This window comes from Oncorhynchus masou, chromosome 24 (genome assembly GCF_036934945.1).
Source record: "Oncorhynchus masou masou isolate Uvic2021 chromosome 24, UVic_Omas_1.1, whole genome shotgun sequence".
Classification (NCBI taxonomy): domain Eukaryota; kingdom Metazoa; phylum Chordata; class Actinopteri; order Salmoniformes; family Salmonidae; genus Oncorhynchus; species Oncorhynchus masou.
Genome location: NC_088235.1, coordinates 41,426,833 through 41,448,737, shown reverse-complemented (window position 1 = coordinate 41,448,737; position 21,905 = coordinate 41,426,833). Strand labels below are relative to the sequence as shown.

General features: G+C 44.0%; 1 protein-coding gene across 1 annotated transcript in view; it reads left to right on the top strand.

Moving 5' to 3' along the window:
- LOC135512191 (transmembrane protein 150A-like) overlaps positions 1–21,905 on the top strand; it is an 89,762-nt gene that overhangs the window by 44,102 nt on the left and 23,755 nt on the right. The window contains exon 5 of the mRNA XM_064933926.1: positions 3,015–3,082. Coding sequence (XP_064789998.1) covers positions 3,015–3,082 — 68 coding nt within the window. The remainder of the gene's footprint in view (positions 1–3,014; positions 3,083–21,905) is intronic.

The following is a 21,905-nucleotide window of genomic DNA, read 5'->3' as shown; positions in this document are numbered from 1 at the left end:
AGGAAGAGAGTACATTGGAAGTAAACCTAGGCATTGAGTAGTGATGAGAGAGATATAGTCTCTAGAGACGTTTAAACCAGGTGATGTCATCGCATATGTGGGAGGTGGAACAACATGGTTGGTTAACTTCTTGTGTCGAGCAATCCCGGATCCGGGATCCTATTTATAGCCTCAAGCTCATTAGCATAATGCAACGTTAACTATTCATGAAAATCGCAAATGAAATGAAATAAATATATTTGCTCTCAAGCTTAGACTTTTGTTAACAACACTATCATCTCAGATTTTCAAAATATGCTTTTCAACCATAGCTAAACAAGCATTTGTGTAAGAGTATTGATAGCTAGCATAGCTATAAGCCTAGAATTCAGCCAGCAACATTTTCACAAAAACAAGAAAATCATTCAAATAAAATCATTTACCTTTGAAGAACTTCAGATGTTTTCAATGAGGAGACTCTCAGTTAGATAGCAAATGTTCAGTTTTTCAAAACATATTATTTGTGTAGGACAAATCGCTCCGTTTTGTTCACGTTTGGCTACGAAAAAAACCTGTATCCAGTTATAGCCTCAAACTCATTAGCATAACGTAACGTTAACTATTTATGAAAATCGCAAATGAAATGAAATTGTGCTAGCTCTCAGGCTAAGCCTTTTCTTAACAACACTGTCATCTCAGATTTTCAAAATATGCTTTTGAACCATAGCAAAACAAGCATTTGTGTAAGAGTATTGATAGCTAGCGTAGCATGTAGCGTAGCATTTAGCGGGCAACATTTGCACAAAAACCAGAAAAGGATTCAAATAAAATCATTTACCTTTGAAGAACTTCGGATGTTTTCAATGAGGAGACTCTCAGTTACATAGCAAATGTTCAGTTTTTCCTGAAAGATTCTTTGTGTAGGAGAAATCGCTCCGTTTTGTACATCACGTTTGGGTACCAAAAAAAAACGAAAATTCAGTCATCAAAACGGCAAACTGTTTTCCAAATTAACTCCATAATATCGACTGAAACACGGCAAACGCTGTTTAGAATCAATCCTCAAGGTATTTTTCACATATCTCTTCATTGATATATCGTTCGTGGATGTCTACTTTCTCCTGTGAATCGCTTGGAAAAAGACGTGCAGTTGAAGATGACGCACCAATTTCGACGGAGGACACCGGGCGGACACCTGGCAAATGTAGTCTCTTATGGTCAATCTTCCAATGATATGCCTACAAATACGTCACAATGCTGCAGACACCTTTGGGGAAACGATAGATCGGGCAGGCTCATTCCTTGCGCATTCACAGCCATATAAGGAGACAATGAAAAACAGAGCCTTAAAAATCCTGCTAATTTCCTGTTTGAAGTTTCATCTTGGTTTCGCCTGTAGCATCAGTTCTGGGGCACTCACAGACAATATCTTTGCAGTTTTGGAAACGTCAGTGTTTTCTTTCCAAAGCTATCAATTATATGCATAGTCGAGCATCTTTTTGTGACAAAATATTGCGCTTAAAACTGGCACGTTTTTTTTATCCAATAATGAAATAGCGCCCCCATAGATGTAACAGGTTAAGGCATATTGAGCAGGGCTAGAGGCTTTACGGTGAAATAAGACAGTAATCACTAACCAGGACAGTAATGGACAAGGCATAGTGATATTAGGGAGAGGCATGCGTAGCCAAGTGATCGTATGGGTCCAGTGAGTGGTTGGGCTGGCTGGGGACACGGCGATTCAGACAGTTAGCAGGCCGGGGCTAGCAGTTAGCAGGCCGGGGCTAGCAAGCCAGCATAAGGGCCTTACAGGGACGTCGCGATGGGGGAAAGTCTGTTTTTGCCTCCTCGTGTGGTGACGTCGATAGACCAGTTGTAGAATTAGTAGGGTTCCAAGTAGCAAAATGGGTATAGCGGTCCAAGAAACTGGCTGAAGGATCAGCTAACAGTCCAATATGCTCTAGATAGCTAGCAGGCTACGGCTAGCAGAATGGGGATTTAGGGGACGTCGAGCCTGAGGGCCCTGTTGGAACCTCGGACAGATTGTCGGTATTCCAGTCGTGAAGGATCGGTGGGGTTCCGTGCCCCGTACCAGCAGTAGAAGGGTCCGGATATTGTAGCTGAGGAGTGGGCTTCAGGAGTGGCCCTGGATGGTTCTAGTATGGGCTAGCTCCAGGCTAGTTGGTGCTAGCTCCAGGACGGAAACGTTAGCCAGGAGTAGTCAACCGGGTTGTGGTTAGCCTGCTGCGATGATCCAGATGAAAAGGTTCATAGTTTGCGGTAGGAATCCGGGGATATGGAGAGAAAAATAGGTCCGGTATGCTCTGGCTTGAAACGCGTTGTACAAACTGGCGACAGCTTTCCGAGCTAAAGGTTAGCTGATGACCGCTAGCAGTGGTTAGCTGACTGATAGCTGTTAGCTAGCCAGCTTCAGTTGAGGTATTCCAGTTTGGCGGTAAATAGAAATACTTTAGAAAATAAACAGGTCCACACCACATTGGGTGAGGTGGGTTGCAGGAGAGTATTTTTAAGTTGAGGTTTTTGGGAAAAATATTAAAAGAATGCAAAGAAAAAGATGTATACATGGGACGAGACAAGACAAAGACGTCTGACTGCTACGCCATCTTGTGTAAAGTGGTCAAAAGAAATGTAACTAGTTATGCTAGACATTTTCTAGACAAATTGATAAGTATCGTATCATTTTTCAATGTCTGTGCATGCTTTTCTCCTCCGAGAAAACCAGTTGTTTCAAAGGATTTCAAAACTCTTCTGTGGTAGGATACACCTTAGAATCCTGAGGAGGCAATCGAGGAGAGGAGCAAACTCCTTTGTTCACCTATTAACAAATTTACACCCTCCTACATATGGCGACCACTTATCGGAGGAAAGGAGAACGGAGGAGTCGAGGAGAGGACAGACTTTTATCCAACTGAGAAAGGGCAGATTAGACACACACGGAGCAAGAGACATTCTTTGTCTGTTGATGTTTGGCGGTGATCTGATTTGTCTTTTGGTTGTTCTGCTGTCTTCAACAGTAAATGTGGCACTCTTCCTCCAGAAAGCTGCTTCTTCAGCCTCATCTGCAGCACTGGATCCTTCATGGGTGAGTCTATACTCTTCACTCACATACACTCATACATCATATGCACGTGTCGTGCCCTGTGTGTGTTGGAGTTTGAGTAACAGCTCTAGTCAATGATTCCCAGCTGTGGCTGAGCCCACCCCATAGATACACAGCGCTGGGCATGCCTGTGTGTGTGTGCGGGTGTGTATGTTATACACTATGTCTGGGTGGGCCGGGCGGGCAGCAGGACACATGCCAAGCATAAGAGAGCCATCCCAGCTCTGCATGGGGTGTGTGTGTGTGTGTGTGTGTATGTGTGTGTGTATGCCTGCAAATGTCTATGGCTGTTTGTGTGTGTGTTCATAGTTATACAACGGGCGGGTCTAATCCTGAATGCTGATTGGTTAAAAGTGCATTCCAGCCGGTGCCTTTTCCACAAGTTACCACCGGCTAAATCTATGACGTTAAAATGCCTATTTACTCTATTCCATCTGACTGCGCAATCCACTGTCTCATCAGCCCAGCCAGGGAAGTAATGAACTTGATCTCCACTATATAAAGCATTTAGACATTATCTCACATTTCTTTTTAGAACATTTCGTTTTCAACAACGGAGATTTGTATAAACCTCACTGTCTGTCTCTCTGACATTTGCAACCTTGTTTCAATATTCAAATTCGATCTTCAACTATTCCATAGTAATGAATGTGTAGATCGAAATCATTAATTAGCTGGCATCAATTTATTGGTATATACAAAGAAATGTCAATTGAAAAAAAGGTAAAACAAAATGAAGTGTAGCTAGTTTCCAGCTTCAGTTTGAAGTGATTGTGTTAGCTATGTTGTTGGCTAGCTCCTCTGAACAACAGTGCCCTAAAGAGAGAGAACATTTTCTATGCCAGGCGAAATTGTGCTTCATTAGCTCATTGTTATTAAGCATCCAAATAAATGTCACTACAAAACAACTTAAATAAATGCAGCTACTGTTGTTATTCTGTCTGCACTGTTCCACGTGACTGTAAATTCGCCGTAGTTGGCTAGCTGGCAAGCAAGGGATAGGAACGCTGACAGCCAGTATGGCAATGGGACATTCATGGCTAGCAACCCTGGGTTTGTTTCGGGACTATAGTATGAATAAATTCATATCAATAACGTTTTTTACTAAAATCTGTCAATCATTATTTAAGTAGGTTGGTAACCCGTTGTATAAAAGTGATAATCTCCTCGAAGCCGGTGTTTGGAGGATATACTGGCACGGTTTGGTGGGCATCGACTTAATCTCAGGCCTAACAACACCTGTGCCAATCTCCTCCAAACACTGGGTTCTTGGGCATTATCACTTAATTGTGTGTGTGTGTGTGTGTTTCTGTGTCCCTACCCTACTATCACGGTAGAGGAGAACTGATGAGCGCTGCTATTTAAGGTCTGCTGGCTGGCTGTGGCAGCTTTAACATTACATCTTTGAGTGCAGGTCTGTGACCCAAATGACAACCTATTCCCTACATAGTGCTCTACATTTGACCAGGGCCCATAGGGCTCTGGTCAAAAGTAGTACACTAATACTATATTGGGAATAGCCATTTGGCATGTAGCCCAGGACATTTCTCATTCCCTGAGCCTCGATAAGAGCTCTCCTTGACTTCGCTCTGACTTGACCTCACAGAGAACACAGATAGCCAATCACGCCATATTGGAAAGAAAACAGGGAGAGGGAGCTTTAGATGGTCGGTATAAATTGAAGAAACATTGCTTTTGTTCAGATAAAAGCATCTGGGAAATGCTTCTTTAGAGTATATAGAAGCAGATGCCTTAGCGCATTAGTTTATGGTTCTGATGAAATTTGAGAAACACTTTGGCATGTCATCTTCAGGGTTACTACAATCTGACCAGCACTGTAATGGTCATAATGTTGTGGTTATGACCACTCTGAGTCTCTGTATGGCCTTGGTTTCTGCTAGGGAGACACACATTTGACTGTGTGGCTGTGTGTGTATATGTGGTGGTGGGGGGGAGGTGGGACAGCTGCCAGCTCTCTGTCCATAGCAGTCCAGTGTGAACCACCTGACATCCAGCAGTGAAAGTCTCTGTGTTGGTCTGGAGCTCTTACTCAACCATGACCCCTGAGCTAGGGTCATGCTCTGTCTGAGCTCTACACTCTCTGCGTATGTGGGCATTCGCCTGGACATTTTGAAACAACGTTGAGTATAGATGACTTAGCTTAGTGTAGCCTTTTAAGCCTTTTAACAGTTAACAGTTAACATATTCTTCTTAACATTCTTAAAGTCATCAGTTACATAATCCAGCCATCACACGGTCACACACACACACACACACACACACACACACACACACACACACACACACACACACACACACACACACACACACACACACACACACACACACACACACACCCCACTGGGTCCCTGAGGTCTGGCTGAAACAATAGGATGTTATTATAGTTGGCTGGTGGTGAGCTGAAGACGTGTAGGACTGTGCATAGAACAAGGGCTCAGGGATGGATCACACCCTCTGGTTCAGTCAGTCAACTGACTCCGCAACAGTCACTATCAGAGTCATACCATACTCTGGTCCATAGGAGTCTGTCTCACCCCTTAAGGCCTTGTGTTAGGCTACACACAGTCCTGCCATTTTTCTGTTCTCCCTGGACCTTAGATCTTATTTATACACCAATGTTACTGATTGGGGATTTATTTGGACAACAACATTCACTGGTTAAAAGTTCAGGATGAAAACCAGCATGCACTGTGGCCCTTGAGGATTGGAGATATTTGGTGTAGGAACTAGGGATAAAGGGCAAGAGGTTGACATTGAGAAATGGAGCTTAAATGTGTAATATGTAACTTTTGTGGCTACCCAACCAAATTCACATAGAAATGTGTAATTCTCATTGAAAGCAAGTCTAAGAAGAGGTGGATCTATCCTATGTGCACTATGCTTCCCGTTCCTAAGTTTAGTTTTTGCGTCATTTACTTTCGGTTTTGTACACCAGCTTCAAACAGCTGAAAATATACGATTTTTGGTTATTAAAAAGGTATTTGTGACCCACCACCTATGCAGCATAATAGAAAATTGTATATTGTACACTGAATGATTTGGTGCACCTACTGGAGAGCTCTTCTTTGTCTACACCCATTCAACATCATTCACACCCTCTTAAGCCTTACACGGAACCTAAACTGGCTGCGCGCGTGTGCCATCTTGCATAAATGTATTTTGTCCCCCTACACCAAACGCAATCACGACACGCAGGTTCAAATTTCAAAACAAACTGAACCAATGACATTAATTTGGGGACAGGTCGAAAAGCATTAAAACATGTATGTCAATTTAGCTAGTTAGCTTGCACTTGCTAGCTAATTTGTCCCATTTAGCTAGCTTGCTGTTGCTAGCTAACTTGTCCTGGGATATAAACATTGAATTGTTATTTTACCTGAAATGCACAAGGTCCTCCACTCCAACAATTAATCCACACATAAAACGGTCAACCAAATAGTTTCTAGTCATCTCTCCTCCTTCCAGGCTTATTCATCTTTGAACTTATATGGTGATTGTCATCTACACTTTCATAGTATTACCACGACAACCGGGCAAAACAGTTAGTCTTTAAATCAACCACGTGGGTATAACCATTGAGGAGATGGCACGTGGTTACCTGCTTCTATAAACCAATGAGGAGATGGACTTGCAGCGCGATCTGCATCAGAAATAGGAATGACTTCTAATTTAGCCCTTGGCAACACAGACTCTCGTTGGCATGCGTGAGGTCCGGTCTGGTCAGCATGTTAGCCCCACTCATCTCTTTAAGGATTCACATGTGAGGCTATGTGCTAAACAGAGTGAATACATTAATGTAGTAAACAACCAAAGATTTCAAGACTAAAAGTGGTGAAAGTAGTAGCAAAATGTAGTAGTAAAAATACACTGTCTAGTCCTTGACCCATATCCTTAATCTGACTTTGGTGCAGGTCATGTTGTTCTTCACATTACCGTCTTTGATAAACATACACCATGCATGAATCTGCAGGGAGCTGAAGCTAACCCAACTAGGTTCAATGTTAGCTAGCAAGCTAACATTAGGCTATAATTACCCATGCAAATGTTTTTTTAGATATGAATAATATTACTACACAGATCATACACGTAACGTTATCTAGTGAGCCAGCCATCTATGAGCCAGCCACCAACAGTAAGCTTTAAATTGCAATGAAAATTACTTTCAGACAAGATTTGAAATGTATAATATCTGATCATGGATGAATGCGTCTCCCTCTGTCTTGGATGCCATGGTTATCTTTAGTTTGAAGATGTAATCCAGAGATAGCCAAGGAGATGCAGAAAACACCTATCATACTTGAATTTCACTGATTTCATAACTCGGTCCTCCAGAAAGTGGAGAGCAACACTTATGCAGATCTACAACGCAATATATAATCAAATAAAAAAAGCCTCGTTAGACAGGATTAATGACCAGCTCAAATAGACAGAAGAGTGCTATATGGCAGACCAATCCGAATGAATCTCCCGGCATGTCCAGCCCACTCATTATCTCAGCCAATTATGGGAATGGCTAGCGTCTTTTTCTGTGGCTAAACCAACTAGACTCGTAATTTAACAATTTTATTCATATTTACAGATGGCATACAAGTTTGTTATTAAGGCACATGAAAGTTCACATGTTCCAGAAGGCATTTCTGCCAAAAAACTTTTTGATTTTAAAAAAGAAGGTTAAGTTCATGGCTCTCCTGCGAAGTAGTGACCCAGTACGCCTAGTTTCCTGAAACAATTCACATGTTGATTAAAAAAAGGAAAAAACATTCAAATGATTATTGTAGCTGGAAACGGCTGATTTAAAAAAAGAATGGAATGTCTACATAGGCGTCTACAATGTCTACATCAGCAACCATCACTCTTGTGTTCCAATGGCACGTTGTGTTAGCTAATCCAAGTTTATCATTTTTAAAAGGCTAATTGATCATTAGAAAACCATTTTGCAATTATGTTAGCACAGCTGAAAACTGTTGTCCTGATTAAAGAAGTAATACAACTGGTCTTCTTTAGACTAGTTGAGTATCTGGAACATCAGCATTTGTGGGTTCGATTACAGGCTCAAATTGGCCAGAAACTAAGAACTTTCTTTTGAATCTTTATTCTTGTTCTTGAAATTTTAGGCTGTTCCATGCGAGAAATTTCCAAGAAACTGAAGATCTGGTACAACACAGTGAACTACTCCCTTCACAGAACAATGCAAACTGTATTTCACCAGAATAGAAAGAGGAGTGCACCCCTCAGGGGTGTGTGCTCAGTCCCATTCTGTACTCCCTGTTCACTCATGACTGCACGGCCTGGCCCGGCACAACTCCAACACCATCATTAAGTCTGCTGATGACACAACAGTGATAGACCTGATCACCGACGATGAGACAGCCTATATGGAGGAGGTCAGAGACCTGACTGTGTGATACAACCTCTCCCTCAACGTGATCAAGACAAATGAGATGATTGTGGATTACAGAAAAAGGAGGACCGAGCACACCCCCATTCTCATTGACGGGGCTGTAGTGGAGCAGGTTGAGAGCTTTGAGTTCCTTGGCGTCCACATCACCAACAAACTAACATGGTCCAAGCACACCTAGACAGTTGTGAAGAGGGCACGACAAAACATTTTCCCCCTCAGGAGACTGAAAAGATTTGGCATGCGTCCTCAAATCCTCAAAAGGTTTTACAGCTGCACCATCAAGAGCATCCTGGCGGTTGCATCACTGCCTGGTATGGCAACTGCTCTGCCTCCTACCGCAAGGCACGACAGAGGGTAATGCGTATGGCCCTGTACATCACCGGGGCCAAGCTTCCTGACATGCAGGACCTCTATAACAGGCGTTGTCAGAGGAAGGCCCCAAAGATTGTCAAAGACTCCAGCCACCCCAGTCATGGACGTTTCTCTCTGCTACCGTACGGCAAGCGGTACTGGAGCGCCAAGTCTAGGTCCAAGAGGCTTCTAAACAGCTTCTACCCCAAGCCATAATACTCCTGAACATCTAATCAAATGGCTATCCAGACTATTTAACCCCCCCCCTCCCCCCCAACGCTGCTGCTACTTTCATCATCTATGCATAGCCACTTATCATCTATGCATCTATGCATAGGCCCTTTAATAACCCTACCTGTATAATTACCTCAACTACCTCGACATCGGTACCCCCGCACATTGACACATTGACCCTGAACCGGTACCCTTGCATATAGCACTGCTCTTGTTACTTTCTTAAAACTGCATTGTTGGTTAAGGGCGTGTAAGTAAGCATTTCGCTGTTGTATTCGGCGCATGTGACAAATACAATTTGATTTGTGTATAGGTTGATGAGGGAAAAAATAAATGTAATCATTTTGGTGGATTGTATTTATCATCATTAGTCATTTAGGTCAACATTGGATCATTCAGAGATCCTCACTGAACTTTTGGAGAGAGTTTGCTGCACTGAAAGTAAAGGGGCTGAATAATTTTGCACGCCCAATTTTTCAGTTTTTGATTTGTTAAAAAAGTTTGAAATATCCAATAAATGTCGTTCCACTTCATGATTGTGTCCCACTTGTTGATTCTTCACAAAAAAATGCAGTTTTATATCTTTATGTTTGAAGCCTGAAATGTGGCAAAAGGTCACAAAGTTCAAGGGGGCCGAATACTTTCGCAAGGCACTGTATTGAAATCAAGTAGGCTACCTGGTTAAGAACATACATATTTCTCAGAATGAGAACAAGTTGCCCATTCCTGATATAAATTCCAATTTTTATACTCTTTTCACATTTATGAAGCACATACTAGACAACTAGTAAACCATTTGGGATATTACAACAACAACGAAGAGTGCCTTTTGCGTCCCTTTTGATATTTTAAGTTGAAATTGTTCACCAATATTGCATTTCAAAAGCCTGTTATATTAAATGCAGTGCCTTTTAATATAGACCACATGGAGATTTTTTTTTTTACATGAATAAAGACTTCTTCATTTTGACATGTCCCCCTGTGCAACCTCTGTGACATCTATGAAGATTTTAACCTAGTCCTAGTTATGTTGTTGCTTTGACAGTCATTTCTGAAGATTATTTATTTCATGAGATTAGCGATTCGCTTACGTCTGTCCCTCATTTTAAAGTCAAGCCTGTTACGTGAACTGAACTCTTGTTTTAATGTGGTGAAACTATTCCTTTTTAAAATGTTTTTTTTTTCCCCAAAGAAACATTGAACATTTAATAGTAACAGCAGTGTAAAAGCATGTGTGCTGGTCCTACTCTTTTGGCAAATTTTGTGGTGGAAAACTGAGTGGGTCGAGGTTAACACGTCAACACTGTTACCCATAGGACAGGCTAGAAATGTTTTAACAATGACAATTATTTTGTGCCGCTTGCTTTCAACTGCCATTCACTGTTGCAAACAACAAGCTTTCATGTATGGCGCTTTGAAGATGAAGTCGTCAACCATGTTACCTTAATTGCCACTACTATAGGCTAGTCTTTTTTATGATGAGAACTTGTTTTTTCTGAATTTGAAAATGTGCTCTTTATGACTGAATGTTCAATTGTTATGAAATGAAACTATAACGTAGACGCAGGGAGTCAGGAAGCAGGTGCAGTTAGTGAGTTCTACAATAATGAACATGGACCGGTACAAACCAAGAGAAATGTCTGACATGGAAACATAAACAATACTACCCGATGACTGATAACAAAAGAGTTCTATATAAAGGGTAAGTAATCAAGGGAGTAATGAAGTCCAGGTGTGACTAATGATGAGACACAGGTGTGCATAATGATGGTTGTGCAGGTGTGTATAACGATGGGTTGCCAGGACCGGTGGTTAGTAGACCACCAGAGCGGGAACCGGGAGTAGATGTGACATGAAAATGTTTTGGGGCCAAGTTACACCTCGCGAAAGGCACCGAATTGGTGGAATGACCCTACTGCAAACAACAAACACGGGTTCTTTCCCTCTTTTGAAATAATTTTACCTGCGATAGAACAGCAGAATATGAGCTGTTTTGATTTTTTACTACACTGTTCAATGCACCTCAGCTCAATTTCAACCACAAAACAAAGGTGCTGGGGCAGACAGTGGCGCGGATTCCATCTTGAAGTCAGTCTCAAGTTAGGATATGGTACTGCAGAGCAGTTTTCTTCTTGCCGCCTTAATCCTATTGAGCTACAACTACTTAGATACCCCTGGTATGACATTCTCTACCCTATCCCAAAATGTCAACCACTTGTCTGCAGGCTACTACACTCCAGTAATATCACCAGTTTTAACAAGGCAGTAAACACACTGGCAGTGTTTGGGTGTAAATGCATTGTTTCCTGCCAGTTACTACTCATAAATACACAGCATGCGGTCAAGCCAAATATCACGTGTTTGTATGTGCATTTGACAACCCAGAGAATTTCCTGACCCATTTTAACTGAGGTGTGTTGGGACTGATTTAAATATATTTGTGTGTGTGTGCGTGTGTTAGGGCTGCACGATTTATAGAAAAAATCTAATAGCATTTTTTTATTTTTTATTCTACAATGAGATCATAGGAATGAATTCATACTGTGCTAACTGAATACAAACCAAATGAAACAAATATTTTCCAACATGTTTTATTGAACTTTTTAACATAAAAATGATGTCTACCAGCTTCTGGCTATTCAACCATGTTTCATTATTTTATTGACTGCCCCTAAAGTCAAATAATATAACTGAAATGATGTCACTAAGTAATAACCAAACTTACATTTGCTTCATTTAGGGTTAACTCTTCTTGAACTACACTGTTGGTTAAGTAAGCACTTCATGGTCAAGTCAAAACTTGTTGTATTCGGCGCATGTGACAAATAAAGTTTGATTTGATTTGTTTAAACTGGGGCTGGAAAATACAACAGTAACAAAGTTGTGAAAGGTTGTGCAAATTATGTAAAATAAATAACATTAAAATTACAAATCACAGCCGCTGACATCGTAGTGCTGCAGTAGTGGTTTCATCACGGTAGCACAGTCAAAGATCGATTTCTAGCCATTAATCTAATATTATTCATATATTTTAAACAAAAAACTTTCTGTTTGTCATAGTGTCATAGACAGACATAATTAATATGAGATGAAAGGCAAGTTCCTAACGAGTTCAGGAAGCCCTGTGCACATTTTTTCTAACACTAAACATACAAATATGTATTTTACAGTTATAAGGAGGGTGAAATCTTATAGTTAGGCATTTTCAAGTTGATTATGCTATATTTAGAAAGTATATAAGTTATTTCAAGCCTTATTCGTTCAGTTTTGTTGAATAGGTAATGCATCATATAATTCTTTAAATATTTGTATCATATTTGTACTGTGTACTTCGAAAGTGACTATACCTTTGCAATTTACCAGAAAGGTGAGATTTTAACCTTTCTTTGAGTGTGCAGCATTACTAAACTCAGCAAAAAAAGAAACGTCCCTTTTTCAGGACCCTGTCTTTCAAAGATAATTCTTTAAATCCAAATAACTTCACAGATTTTCATTGTAAAGGGTTTTAACACTGTTTCCAATTTTTCTTCAATGAACCATAAACAATTGATGAACATGCACCTGTGGAACAGTCGTTAAGACACTAACAGCTTACAGACGGTAGGCAATTAAGGCCACAGTTATGAAAACTTAGGACACTAAAGAGGCCTTTCTACTGACTCACCAAAAGAAAGATGCCCAGGGTCCCTGCTCATCTGCGTGAATTTAGGCATGCTGCAAGGAGGCATGAGGACTGCAGATGTGGCCAGGGCAATAAATTGCAATGTCCGTACTGTGAGACGCCTAAGAAAACGCTACAGGGAGACAGGACGGACAGCTTATTGTCCTCGCAGTCTCAGACCACGTGTAACAACACCTGCACAGGATCGGTACATCTGAACATCACACCTGCGGGACAGGTACAGGATGGCAACAACAACTGCCTGAGTTACACCAGGAACGCACAATCCCTCCATCAGTGGTCAGACTGTCCGCAATAGGCTGAGAGAGGCTGTACTGAGAGCTTGTAGGCCTGTTGTAAGGCAGGTCCTCACCAGACATCACCGGCAACAATGTCAACTATGGGCACAAACCCACCGTCACTGGACCAGACAGGACTGACGAGTTGCAGTTTTGTCTCACCAGGGGTGATTTCCATTCAAGAAATTGTCTGTGATGTACTCAGATCCAGACATATTGCGGAGATCAAACTAACGTCCGTGGGCGTGGTGTAGCATTTCGCCAGAGCAAGGAGTTTGGGTAGCCAGGCAAAGCTAGTGTAGCCAATATCAGGCAAGGGTGACGGATAAAGCAAATTTATTGTAACTAGTGATTTTCACTGTAAATTTACAACTAGGCCTACGGCATTAACGTCTACATTTTTGTTAACAAAAACAATTACTCTGACAAAAACGGAATATTTTGAACCATCTCCCAAGTCCCAACCTCGACAGACGAGATTCAAATTCTCGCTAAAGTTTCCAGCCACAAGCATAAACTAGCTAGCCTGAACTGAATCTGTTAGTCTCCACTCAACTCGCAGCTGCGCGGCACACTTCATCAATTTTGGCACCAGGCTTGTTTATAAGGACACAAGGCAAGACACAAGGCGAGACCCAAATGCAGACACAAGAAGCAGATGGTTGAGTTCCAATGTTTATTAATCCAAAGGGTAGGCGGGGACAGGCGAGAGTTCATAAACCGGGTCAGATTCCAAACAGTAAAAGTCAATAGGGAGACTTGAAGACAGGACAGGCGGAGTGGTCAGGCAGGCGGGTTCGGCGTCAGGACAGGCAAGGGTCGAAACCAGGAGGACTAGAACCAAAAGAGACTGGGGAAAAAATAGAAGCAAGGAAAACCGCTGGTTGACTTGGCAAACAAGACTAACTGGCACAGAGAGACAGGAAAAACAGGGATATATACACCGGGGATCATAAGCGACACCTGGAGGGGGTGGAGACGATCACAAGGACAGGTGAAACAGATCAAGGTGTGACGTTTGTATAGCCTCTCCCGCCAAAGAAAGGAGAAAATCGCATTCTCTTGTGACATGGGTATTGCACATGTCAATATCACAATTTAGATTGGGATTTGATTAATTGTGCAGCCCTGGTGTGTGTTTGTGTCAAATCTATATGTGTTAATTTGAAGTGTGAGGCGTGGTGTGACTTACAGTGGAAAATAAGGCTTTGTCAGAGCCAAAATATCTGGGTCTGGGTCAAAGCCATGGCTCAGTTTCCCCCTCTCTTTCCTGAGTTCAGAGAGAACCAGTGTGAGGAACAGGCACATGCTGTTCTGTGGTGGGGGCACATTTACTTTAATTTGGCATTAGCGGTTGGAAATGTCCATAGCCATGTCCCATTGCAAGGCCAGTGTCGTATTCATTAGGACACACCATTGCAAACAACACCATTCCCATTTCAGGCAAATTTTTCTTCCAGCTAGTGAACCTTGTTCAGAGATTCTATGTCCTTCCATGGTAACATGGAGGTCATTGCAGGTGCTAACTCATCAATTGCTTTAGTTAGTACACATCCTGAATCTGCATTGTAATCTATTATGGGATGACATGTATTCTCAGAAGGACACTGTTGCTGTTGGAAACAACACTAAATGTAGTATCAGAGAGGTTCCGCCATTTTAGAGGGAAGTGTATTTTGTTATCAAACATCAACATGTTTCTTCATTAAAAGCCTACATTAGGGTCAAGCACTAACATTTTAGCTAGCTAGCTAACAGTTTTTATTTGAAACAACAAGAGATGGCAGTGGCTTGCAGACTGTAGAAGATGGCAGATGCTCAGTAAATTATTTCCCCAATGGTTTATTTCAAGGTGGACAGACACCTTCTCATGGTGGTACTGATCAGCATTTCTGAGTATCTGTACTTATTGGGCAGAACCCATGGGTGCTGCTCTCTGAATGTGAAGTTGGACTGTTGCAGTCTTCCTCCTACACTGAGTAGTTCGTATTCATCCAGGAAAGGTTTCAGTTCTCTGATTTGTACAGTCATTGTTTAGGCTTTTTCCTGCCGTCAGTAGTTTGATCTCCTGTCCAAAACTCTGTTGTTGTGTTACCTAAATCCAGTACTTTTCTGCATCGAACAGTTTGTCAGCAGTCAGTTCACCTTGCATCTTTATGGTTGTGCGAGCATTGGTTATGAATCTCTTTATCCAGGTGGTGACTCTAAACACTCTTTTCAGTTTGCTGTACCTTTCAAGCTCCAACACAGGTTGAGTGCTGTCTGTGTTGTTTGCTACGAGTTGTACAGTAACCTGGCAACTGGACTTGAGTTCTATATTCACCTCTTCCGGAACCTTGTTATCATCAGTCTCTTCGGACTGATTGGGTGATGTCAGAATTCTGGGGCCATTCCACCATAGCTCGCTCTGTGTCAAGTTTCAAACAGTTTGTCCTCTTGTCGGGAGGTCAGCTGGATTAGTTTTCCCTTCAATATGTGACCATGACTCTGGATTGGTCAAGGACTGGATCTCCGTCACTCTGTTCGCAACAAACTGTTTCCATTTCTGAGTTGAGCTGCAAATCCAATGCAGCACGATCATCGAGTCTGTCCACATTTTGATCTGTTTTTCTTCTATTTTCAGTGTGGTCATCAAGTTGTTTGCTAGTCTCGCTCCAATCACAGCTCCCATGAGCTCCAGGCGTGGCAGCGTCATTTTCTTAAGTGGGGCTACCCTGGACTTGGATGTGACTAGACTTGTTGTTTCCCTGTCTTGTGACTCACCTTGCAAGTAAGCTACTGCACTGTAAGCCCTTTCACTTGCATCACAGAACACATGTAGTTTCAGGGTGTGGTTATTCTGTGGCCGCAAGTCTGTTCTGTACCACCTTGGTATGGTGAGCTGGTGTAACTGGGGTAGTTCTGAACACCACTGTTCCCATTCTCGTGTCAGATCAGGTGGTAATTCTTCGTCCCAGCTGAGTCCCCTCTCCCACATTTCCTGGAACATGCGCTTGATCCTGATGGTGAAGGGAGTTAAGAAACCAAGAGGGTCGAAGATACGTGCAGAACACTTCTCTTTGTGTTTTCCTTTTGCTTTACAATGCTCAGTAACGGCCTGAGTTCAAACACAAAGTAATCTGTTTCTGGTCTCCATACTAAACCTAAAACCTTCCGCACTAATCCTTGTGTTTCTAGCGTCAGTTGTCGTACTCTCCTGTCGTACTCTCCTCCCATTTTGTTTTCAATTCAGGAGAATTGGTCATCCATTTGCAGAGGTCCATGCCTGCAATCGACAGCATTCGCTTTGCAGTTGTTGAAGAGGCTTATCTTGTGACATTGCGTGAACTTGCAAGGAAGTCATCTACGTAGAGTGACTCTCTCAGTATATCTACAACTTCTGGTTGTTCTGTTTTCATATTGTTTCAGGTGCTTCCTGATTGTAGCTGCCAGCAAAAATGGACTTGGGGAAGCTCCAAATAACACTCTTTTCATCCTCAGCACACGAAGCTCCTCTTCATTTTCTCCCCTTGGTGAGCCAGTGAGCCATAGAAATCTCACGGCGTCTCTGTCTCTCTCTGCTAGGGATATCTGCAGGAAAGCTTTCTTGATGTCTGCCATGAATGCGATCTCATGTAGTCTGAACTTTATCAGAATGCTGAGCAGATCCGGATTCAGGTTCGGTCCTGTGAGTAGACAGTCAATGAGAGATGGACAGTCAATGAGAGATGGACAGCCATCTTCATGCGACGAGGCATCAAACACCACTCTCAGTTTTGTTGTCACCTTATCTTCTCGGAGTAATGCATGGTGAGGTACGTAGTATTTTACGTTGTCTGCACTTGATGCGTTGTCCTTGGGCACATCCTCTGCCATATCTTGTTGTAAGTAGTCTTCTACTACTTCATTGTACATGCTGTACAACGTCACATCCTTCTTCAGTCTTTTCTTCAGACCTTCAAACCGTTTCTTGGCGATTCTATAGTTGTCTTGGAGTTCTGGCATTTCTCGTTTCCATGGCAACTCCACATGGTATCGCCCATCTTTGAAGGTGATTGTTTCCTCAAACCTTTGTAGAGCCTCGTTTTCCTCTGGGTTCTGTGTTTTCTCGCTTAGAATACCCAGAGACTCAAGCTCCCAGAATACATGCAGTTGCTTGGAGTGTGTCTTCAAGTGGGATGAACATGCAGGTTGCCTCGGCGACACTTGACATGGACACGGGTCCCTGCACCGACCATCCAAAGGTGCTCTCTAAAGCAACTAGCGTCTCCGTCAGTAGTAGTAGTAGTAGCCAGTAGTAGTCTGCTCCTATCAGGACAGAGAGTTCAGGATCATTGTCATCTCCTGGAAAGTCTGCGAGCTGCAGTCCCCTTTTACTGAGCTCATGCTGAATCCGTTCACCAGGAATCTTCATCACAGCTGTGCACACTTGAGGGGTTTCAATTGTCTCCATCTCTATTCTCTGCTGTTTGTCCCAGACATTCTCCAAGATGACTTTCACTGTGTTGCGTTGGGATGTTGCTGGGGCAGAGGAGCCAAATGTGTGAAGAGTGAGTGCCTCTTGTCTGATTACTGGTAGCTTCAAGCCCTTCACAAGGTTTTCATGTATGAAGCTTCTCTGACTGCCTCCATCTAGTAAGCAACGAGCTATCTTCCTGCCCGATGGGCCTTCTACCCATGCCTTTGCCGTTTGTAGCAACACAGTGTTCTGTCCATCTGGTTTCATCTTCACTGAATGGGGAATAACTGAGGAAACAACAGCATCTACAGAAACAGTAGGGGGTTGCACCTCACTCCTCTTACTGATACACACAGCAATGTGATGTCTGCTTCCACATGTTGCACATGACACATCTTTGACTTTACAGAATTTTGCTATGTGTCTCTGTCCTAAACATACAAAGCATCTTCCCATGTTCTTTAGTTTCTCTTTGCGTGTAGCAATATTTTGGTCAGTGCAGTTTTCTGATTTGTGGTCTGCACTGTCACAGAATAGACACGTTTGTTGTTCCTTCTGGCTGGCTGTATGCAGTGCTGCAGCAGAGGGCATGTTGGGTCTTTTTGTTTTCATTTCATTGGAGAAGCATTCATTGGAGAAGCATCTCCCATGGTTTGCTCTCTTTCTGTTGGTTGTATGCTCTTGTCATTTGTGGAGCTCTCTCCCTGCTGTGAACCTCTTTCTGTAGGAAACTGATAATCTCAGACACTTTCCATTCATCATCTACTTGTCAGGATTTGGCCAGGGTTGTTCCGGTTTTTGGTCACTAGATGCTCCCATTGTGCTTTTTGACCTTTTGTTTTCCCTTGATCCCCATTATTATTTGAACCTGTGCCTCGTTTCCCCTGATTGTATTTAAACCCTTAGTTTTCCTCAGTTCTTTGCTCTGTGTTTGTATGTTAGCACCCAGCCCTAGTATTCTGTGAACTCTTGTTGATCCCGGTGGACTCTCTTGTGGAATTCTGTTTTTGTTCTTGTTTATTTATTTTTGAGTATCTTTTGAGGCTTTTTATGCTATACCTACCACCTTGTGGATTTACCTTTTTGTCTTGGAGGATTACCTTTGTTCTTGTGGAATTCCTTTTGAGGTTGTGGAGTTACATGTTTTCCTGAAGGACTTCCCTTTTTATTTTATTAAATACACCGTCTCAAGTACTGCTGTGTCTGCCTCATCTTCTGGGTTCTGCCGACTATTCGTGGCTCAGTTGGTTAAGTGACTGTTTCTCACTCCGGAGACCCGGGTTCGTAACCGGGTCCTGACAGAAACATAGAGCCATAAATGAACCCAGAGGCAGCCAGTTCCCAGGACCTTGTTGCCATGCTGTCCCATCACCAGGAGACTGTCCAACGCCACAAGCCGCCCTGGTTCAGCAAGAGGTCTTAATGGCTAGACATTCTCATCTTCTGTCGGAGATGCTGACTTCCATAAAGCAGATATCTGATCGACTTACCCTGGCAATAGTTCCCGTCCCAGTACCTCAGATTCACGTACCCATGGCAGTTAACCCCCTGGCTGAACCTCGTCTTCCACCTCCCCAACGGTTCTCAGGTGATCCAAGTGCTTGTAAAGGGTTTCTCACCCAATGTTCTCTCTCCTTCGAGCTGCAACCCTCGTCGTTTCCCACCGACCGGTCTAAGATCGCTTATATCATCACCCTGCTGTCGGAAAAAGCCCTGGCCTGGGCTACTGCTGTGTGGGATGCCCATAGTTCCTGCTGTGCCAGCTACTCTGCCTTTGCTGAGGAATTCAAACGAGTGTTTCAGGGCCCAAGCAGTGCTCCTGACTCAGCCAAACAGCTCCTGACTCTCCACCAAGGTCGGCGCAGCGTGACGGACTATGCCATCCAGTTCCGCACGGTGGCAGCAGCGAGTGGCTGGAACAACGAGGCGCTCACGGTGTGCTTTCTGAAAGGCCTTTCCGACACTATCCAAGATGAACTGGCCACTCGGGAACCACCGGACAATCTCGAGTCCCTGATCAAGTTGGCCTCACGCATTGACCAGCGTCTGAGAGAGAGAGAACTCAACCGTAAACCTCTAGCCCCTATCAGTCCCAGCTCCGTGTCCCCACCTTTATCCTCGCTGGCTCCACCGGAACCCATGCAGATTGGACGCATCTCCCAGGCTGAGAGAGACCGCCGGATGAGGGAGCGACGCTGTCTATATTGCGGCAAACCGGGCCATTTCCGTTCCACGTGTCCCGGGCTCCAGGGAAAAGCTCTGTCCCGTACAGACCGGGGGGAACTGTAACGGGAAACATAACCTCCTCCCATCCATCCAACTCCCGTCTGCTCATTCCAGTCACCCTTTCCTGGGACAACCACAAGCTTCACCTTCAAGCCTAGGTAGACTCTGGAGCCGCAGGTAACTTCATGGATGGTGTCTGGGCGAAGGAGAATGGCGTTCCCTCTGAACCTCTAAGTGACCCCATGAGGGTTACTACATTGGATGGAAGCCCTTTGGGATCTGGACTTGTCACTCATGTCACTACCTCCTTGCGACTTTCAGTTTCCCAACACCAGGAATTGATGAACTTTCATTTGATCTCCTGTTCCCGAGTTCCCTCTTGTCCTTGGATACCCCTGGCTTCACAGCCTTAACCCTCACATCGACTGGTCTGTGGGCACTATCAAGCAGTGGGGTCCTACGTGCCAAGCTACTTGTATTTTCCCGAGTTCCCCGAGTTCTACTCCCGAGTCTTTAGAATCCATCGACCTGACCCGAGTTCCCGAGTGTTACCATGACCTCAAACTGGTATTTAGCAAACAGAGGGCCACCATGCTACCACCCCATAGACCTTATGATTGCCCCATCGACCTGTTTCCAGGCACTTGCCCCCCCAGGGGTCGGATCTTTTCCCTATCTCCACCCGAATGAGCTGCTATGGATACCTACATCAAGGACGCTCTGGAAGCAGGCCTCATGCGTCCATCCACCTCCCCGGTGGGAGCAGGGTTTTTCTTTGTGGCCAAAAAAGACGGTGGATTACGTCCTTGCATCAACTACCGGGGACTCAATGCCATAACCGTCCGTAACCGTTACCCGCTACCCCTTATGGCCACAGCCTTCGAGCTGCTCCAGGAAGCAGTTGTTTTCACTAAGCTTGACCTGCGGAACGCATACCATCTTGTGCGGATCAGACCTGGTGACGAGTGGAAGACCGCTTTCAACACGTCTACTGGTCACTATGAATACTTGGTGATGCCCTTCGGCCTGACCAACGCCCCAGCTATGTTCCAAGCGCTCATAAACGATGTGCTTCGGGATATGCTTAACATATTTGTGTTCGTTTACTTGGATGACATCCTCATCTTTTCGAGCTCCCTTCAAGAACACACAAAGCATGTCAGACAAGTACTCAAATGCCTCCTAGACAGCCATCTGTGTACGTTAAGCCGGAAAAATGTGAATTCCATTCATCCCGATTACAATTCCTGGGATTTGTAGTGGAACCCGGTCGAGTCCAAATGGACCCCAGGAAGGTAGGGGCAGTAGCGGATTGGCCCACCCCCAAATCCGTTAAGGAAGTTCAGCGTTTCCTGGGCTTCACAAACTTTTATCGCAAGTTCATCAAGAACTTCAGCTTGGTGGCAGCCCCTCTCTCAGCTTTAACCAAGGGTGGCAACGCAAGGTTTTTGTGGGGAAGAGAAGCTGAGACGGCCTTCCAAGGACTAAAGCAGCGCGTCCTCTATGCTCCCATTGTGATACTACCGACTACGGAGGAACCGTTTGTGGTGGAGGTAGACGCATCAGATGTTGGTGTTGGAGCTGTCCTGTCTCAGAGGGGTGAAGACAAGAAGCTTCATCCGTGCGCTTTCTTCTCACACCGGCTTACCCCGGCTGAGAGGAACTACGATGTGGGGGATTGTGAACTCCTAGCGGTTAAGATGGCATTGAAGGAATGGAGACACTGGCTAGAGGGGGCTTTTCACCCGTTTCAAGTGCTTACGGACCAAAAAAATCTGGAGTATATCCAGCAGGCGAAGCGGTTGAACTCTAGACAAGCTAGATGGTCTCTTTTCTTCAATCGATTCCAGTTTATCCTCACCTATCGGCCCGGGTCGAAGAATCTCAAACCGGATGCCCTGTCCCGAGTCTACGCTCCTGCCATTCGAGATGACACGGACATGCCTGTCCTTCCTGCTGCTAAGATCGTGGCTCCGATCTCGTGGCAAGTTGAGGATACCGTGAGACGAGCTCAAGCTATCGAACCGGACCCGAAAGGAGGTCCTGCCAATCGGTTGTTTGTCCCCAAGGCAGTGAGGACTCAGGTCCTTCTGTGGGGGCACTCCTCTCGCCTCACCTGTCACCCGGGCGTAGGTCGCACGTTGGAGTTCATCCAGCATAAGTTCTGGTGGCCT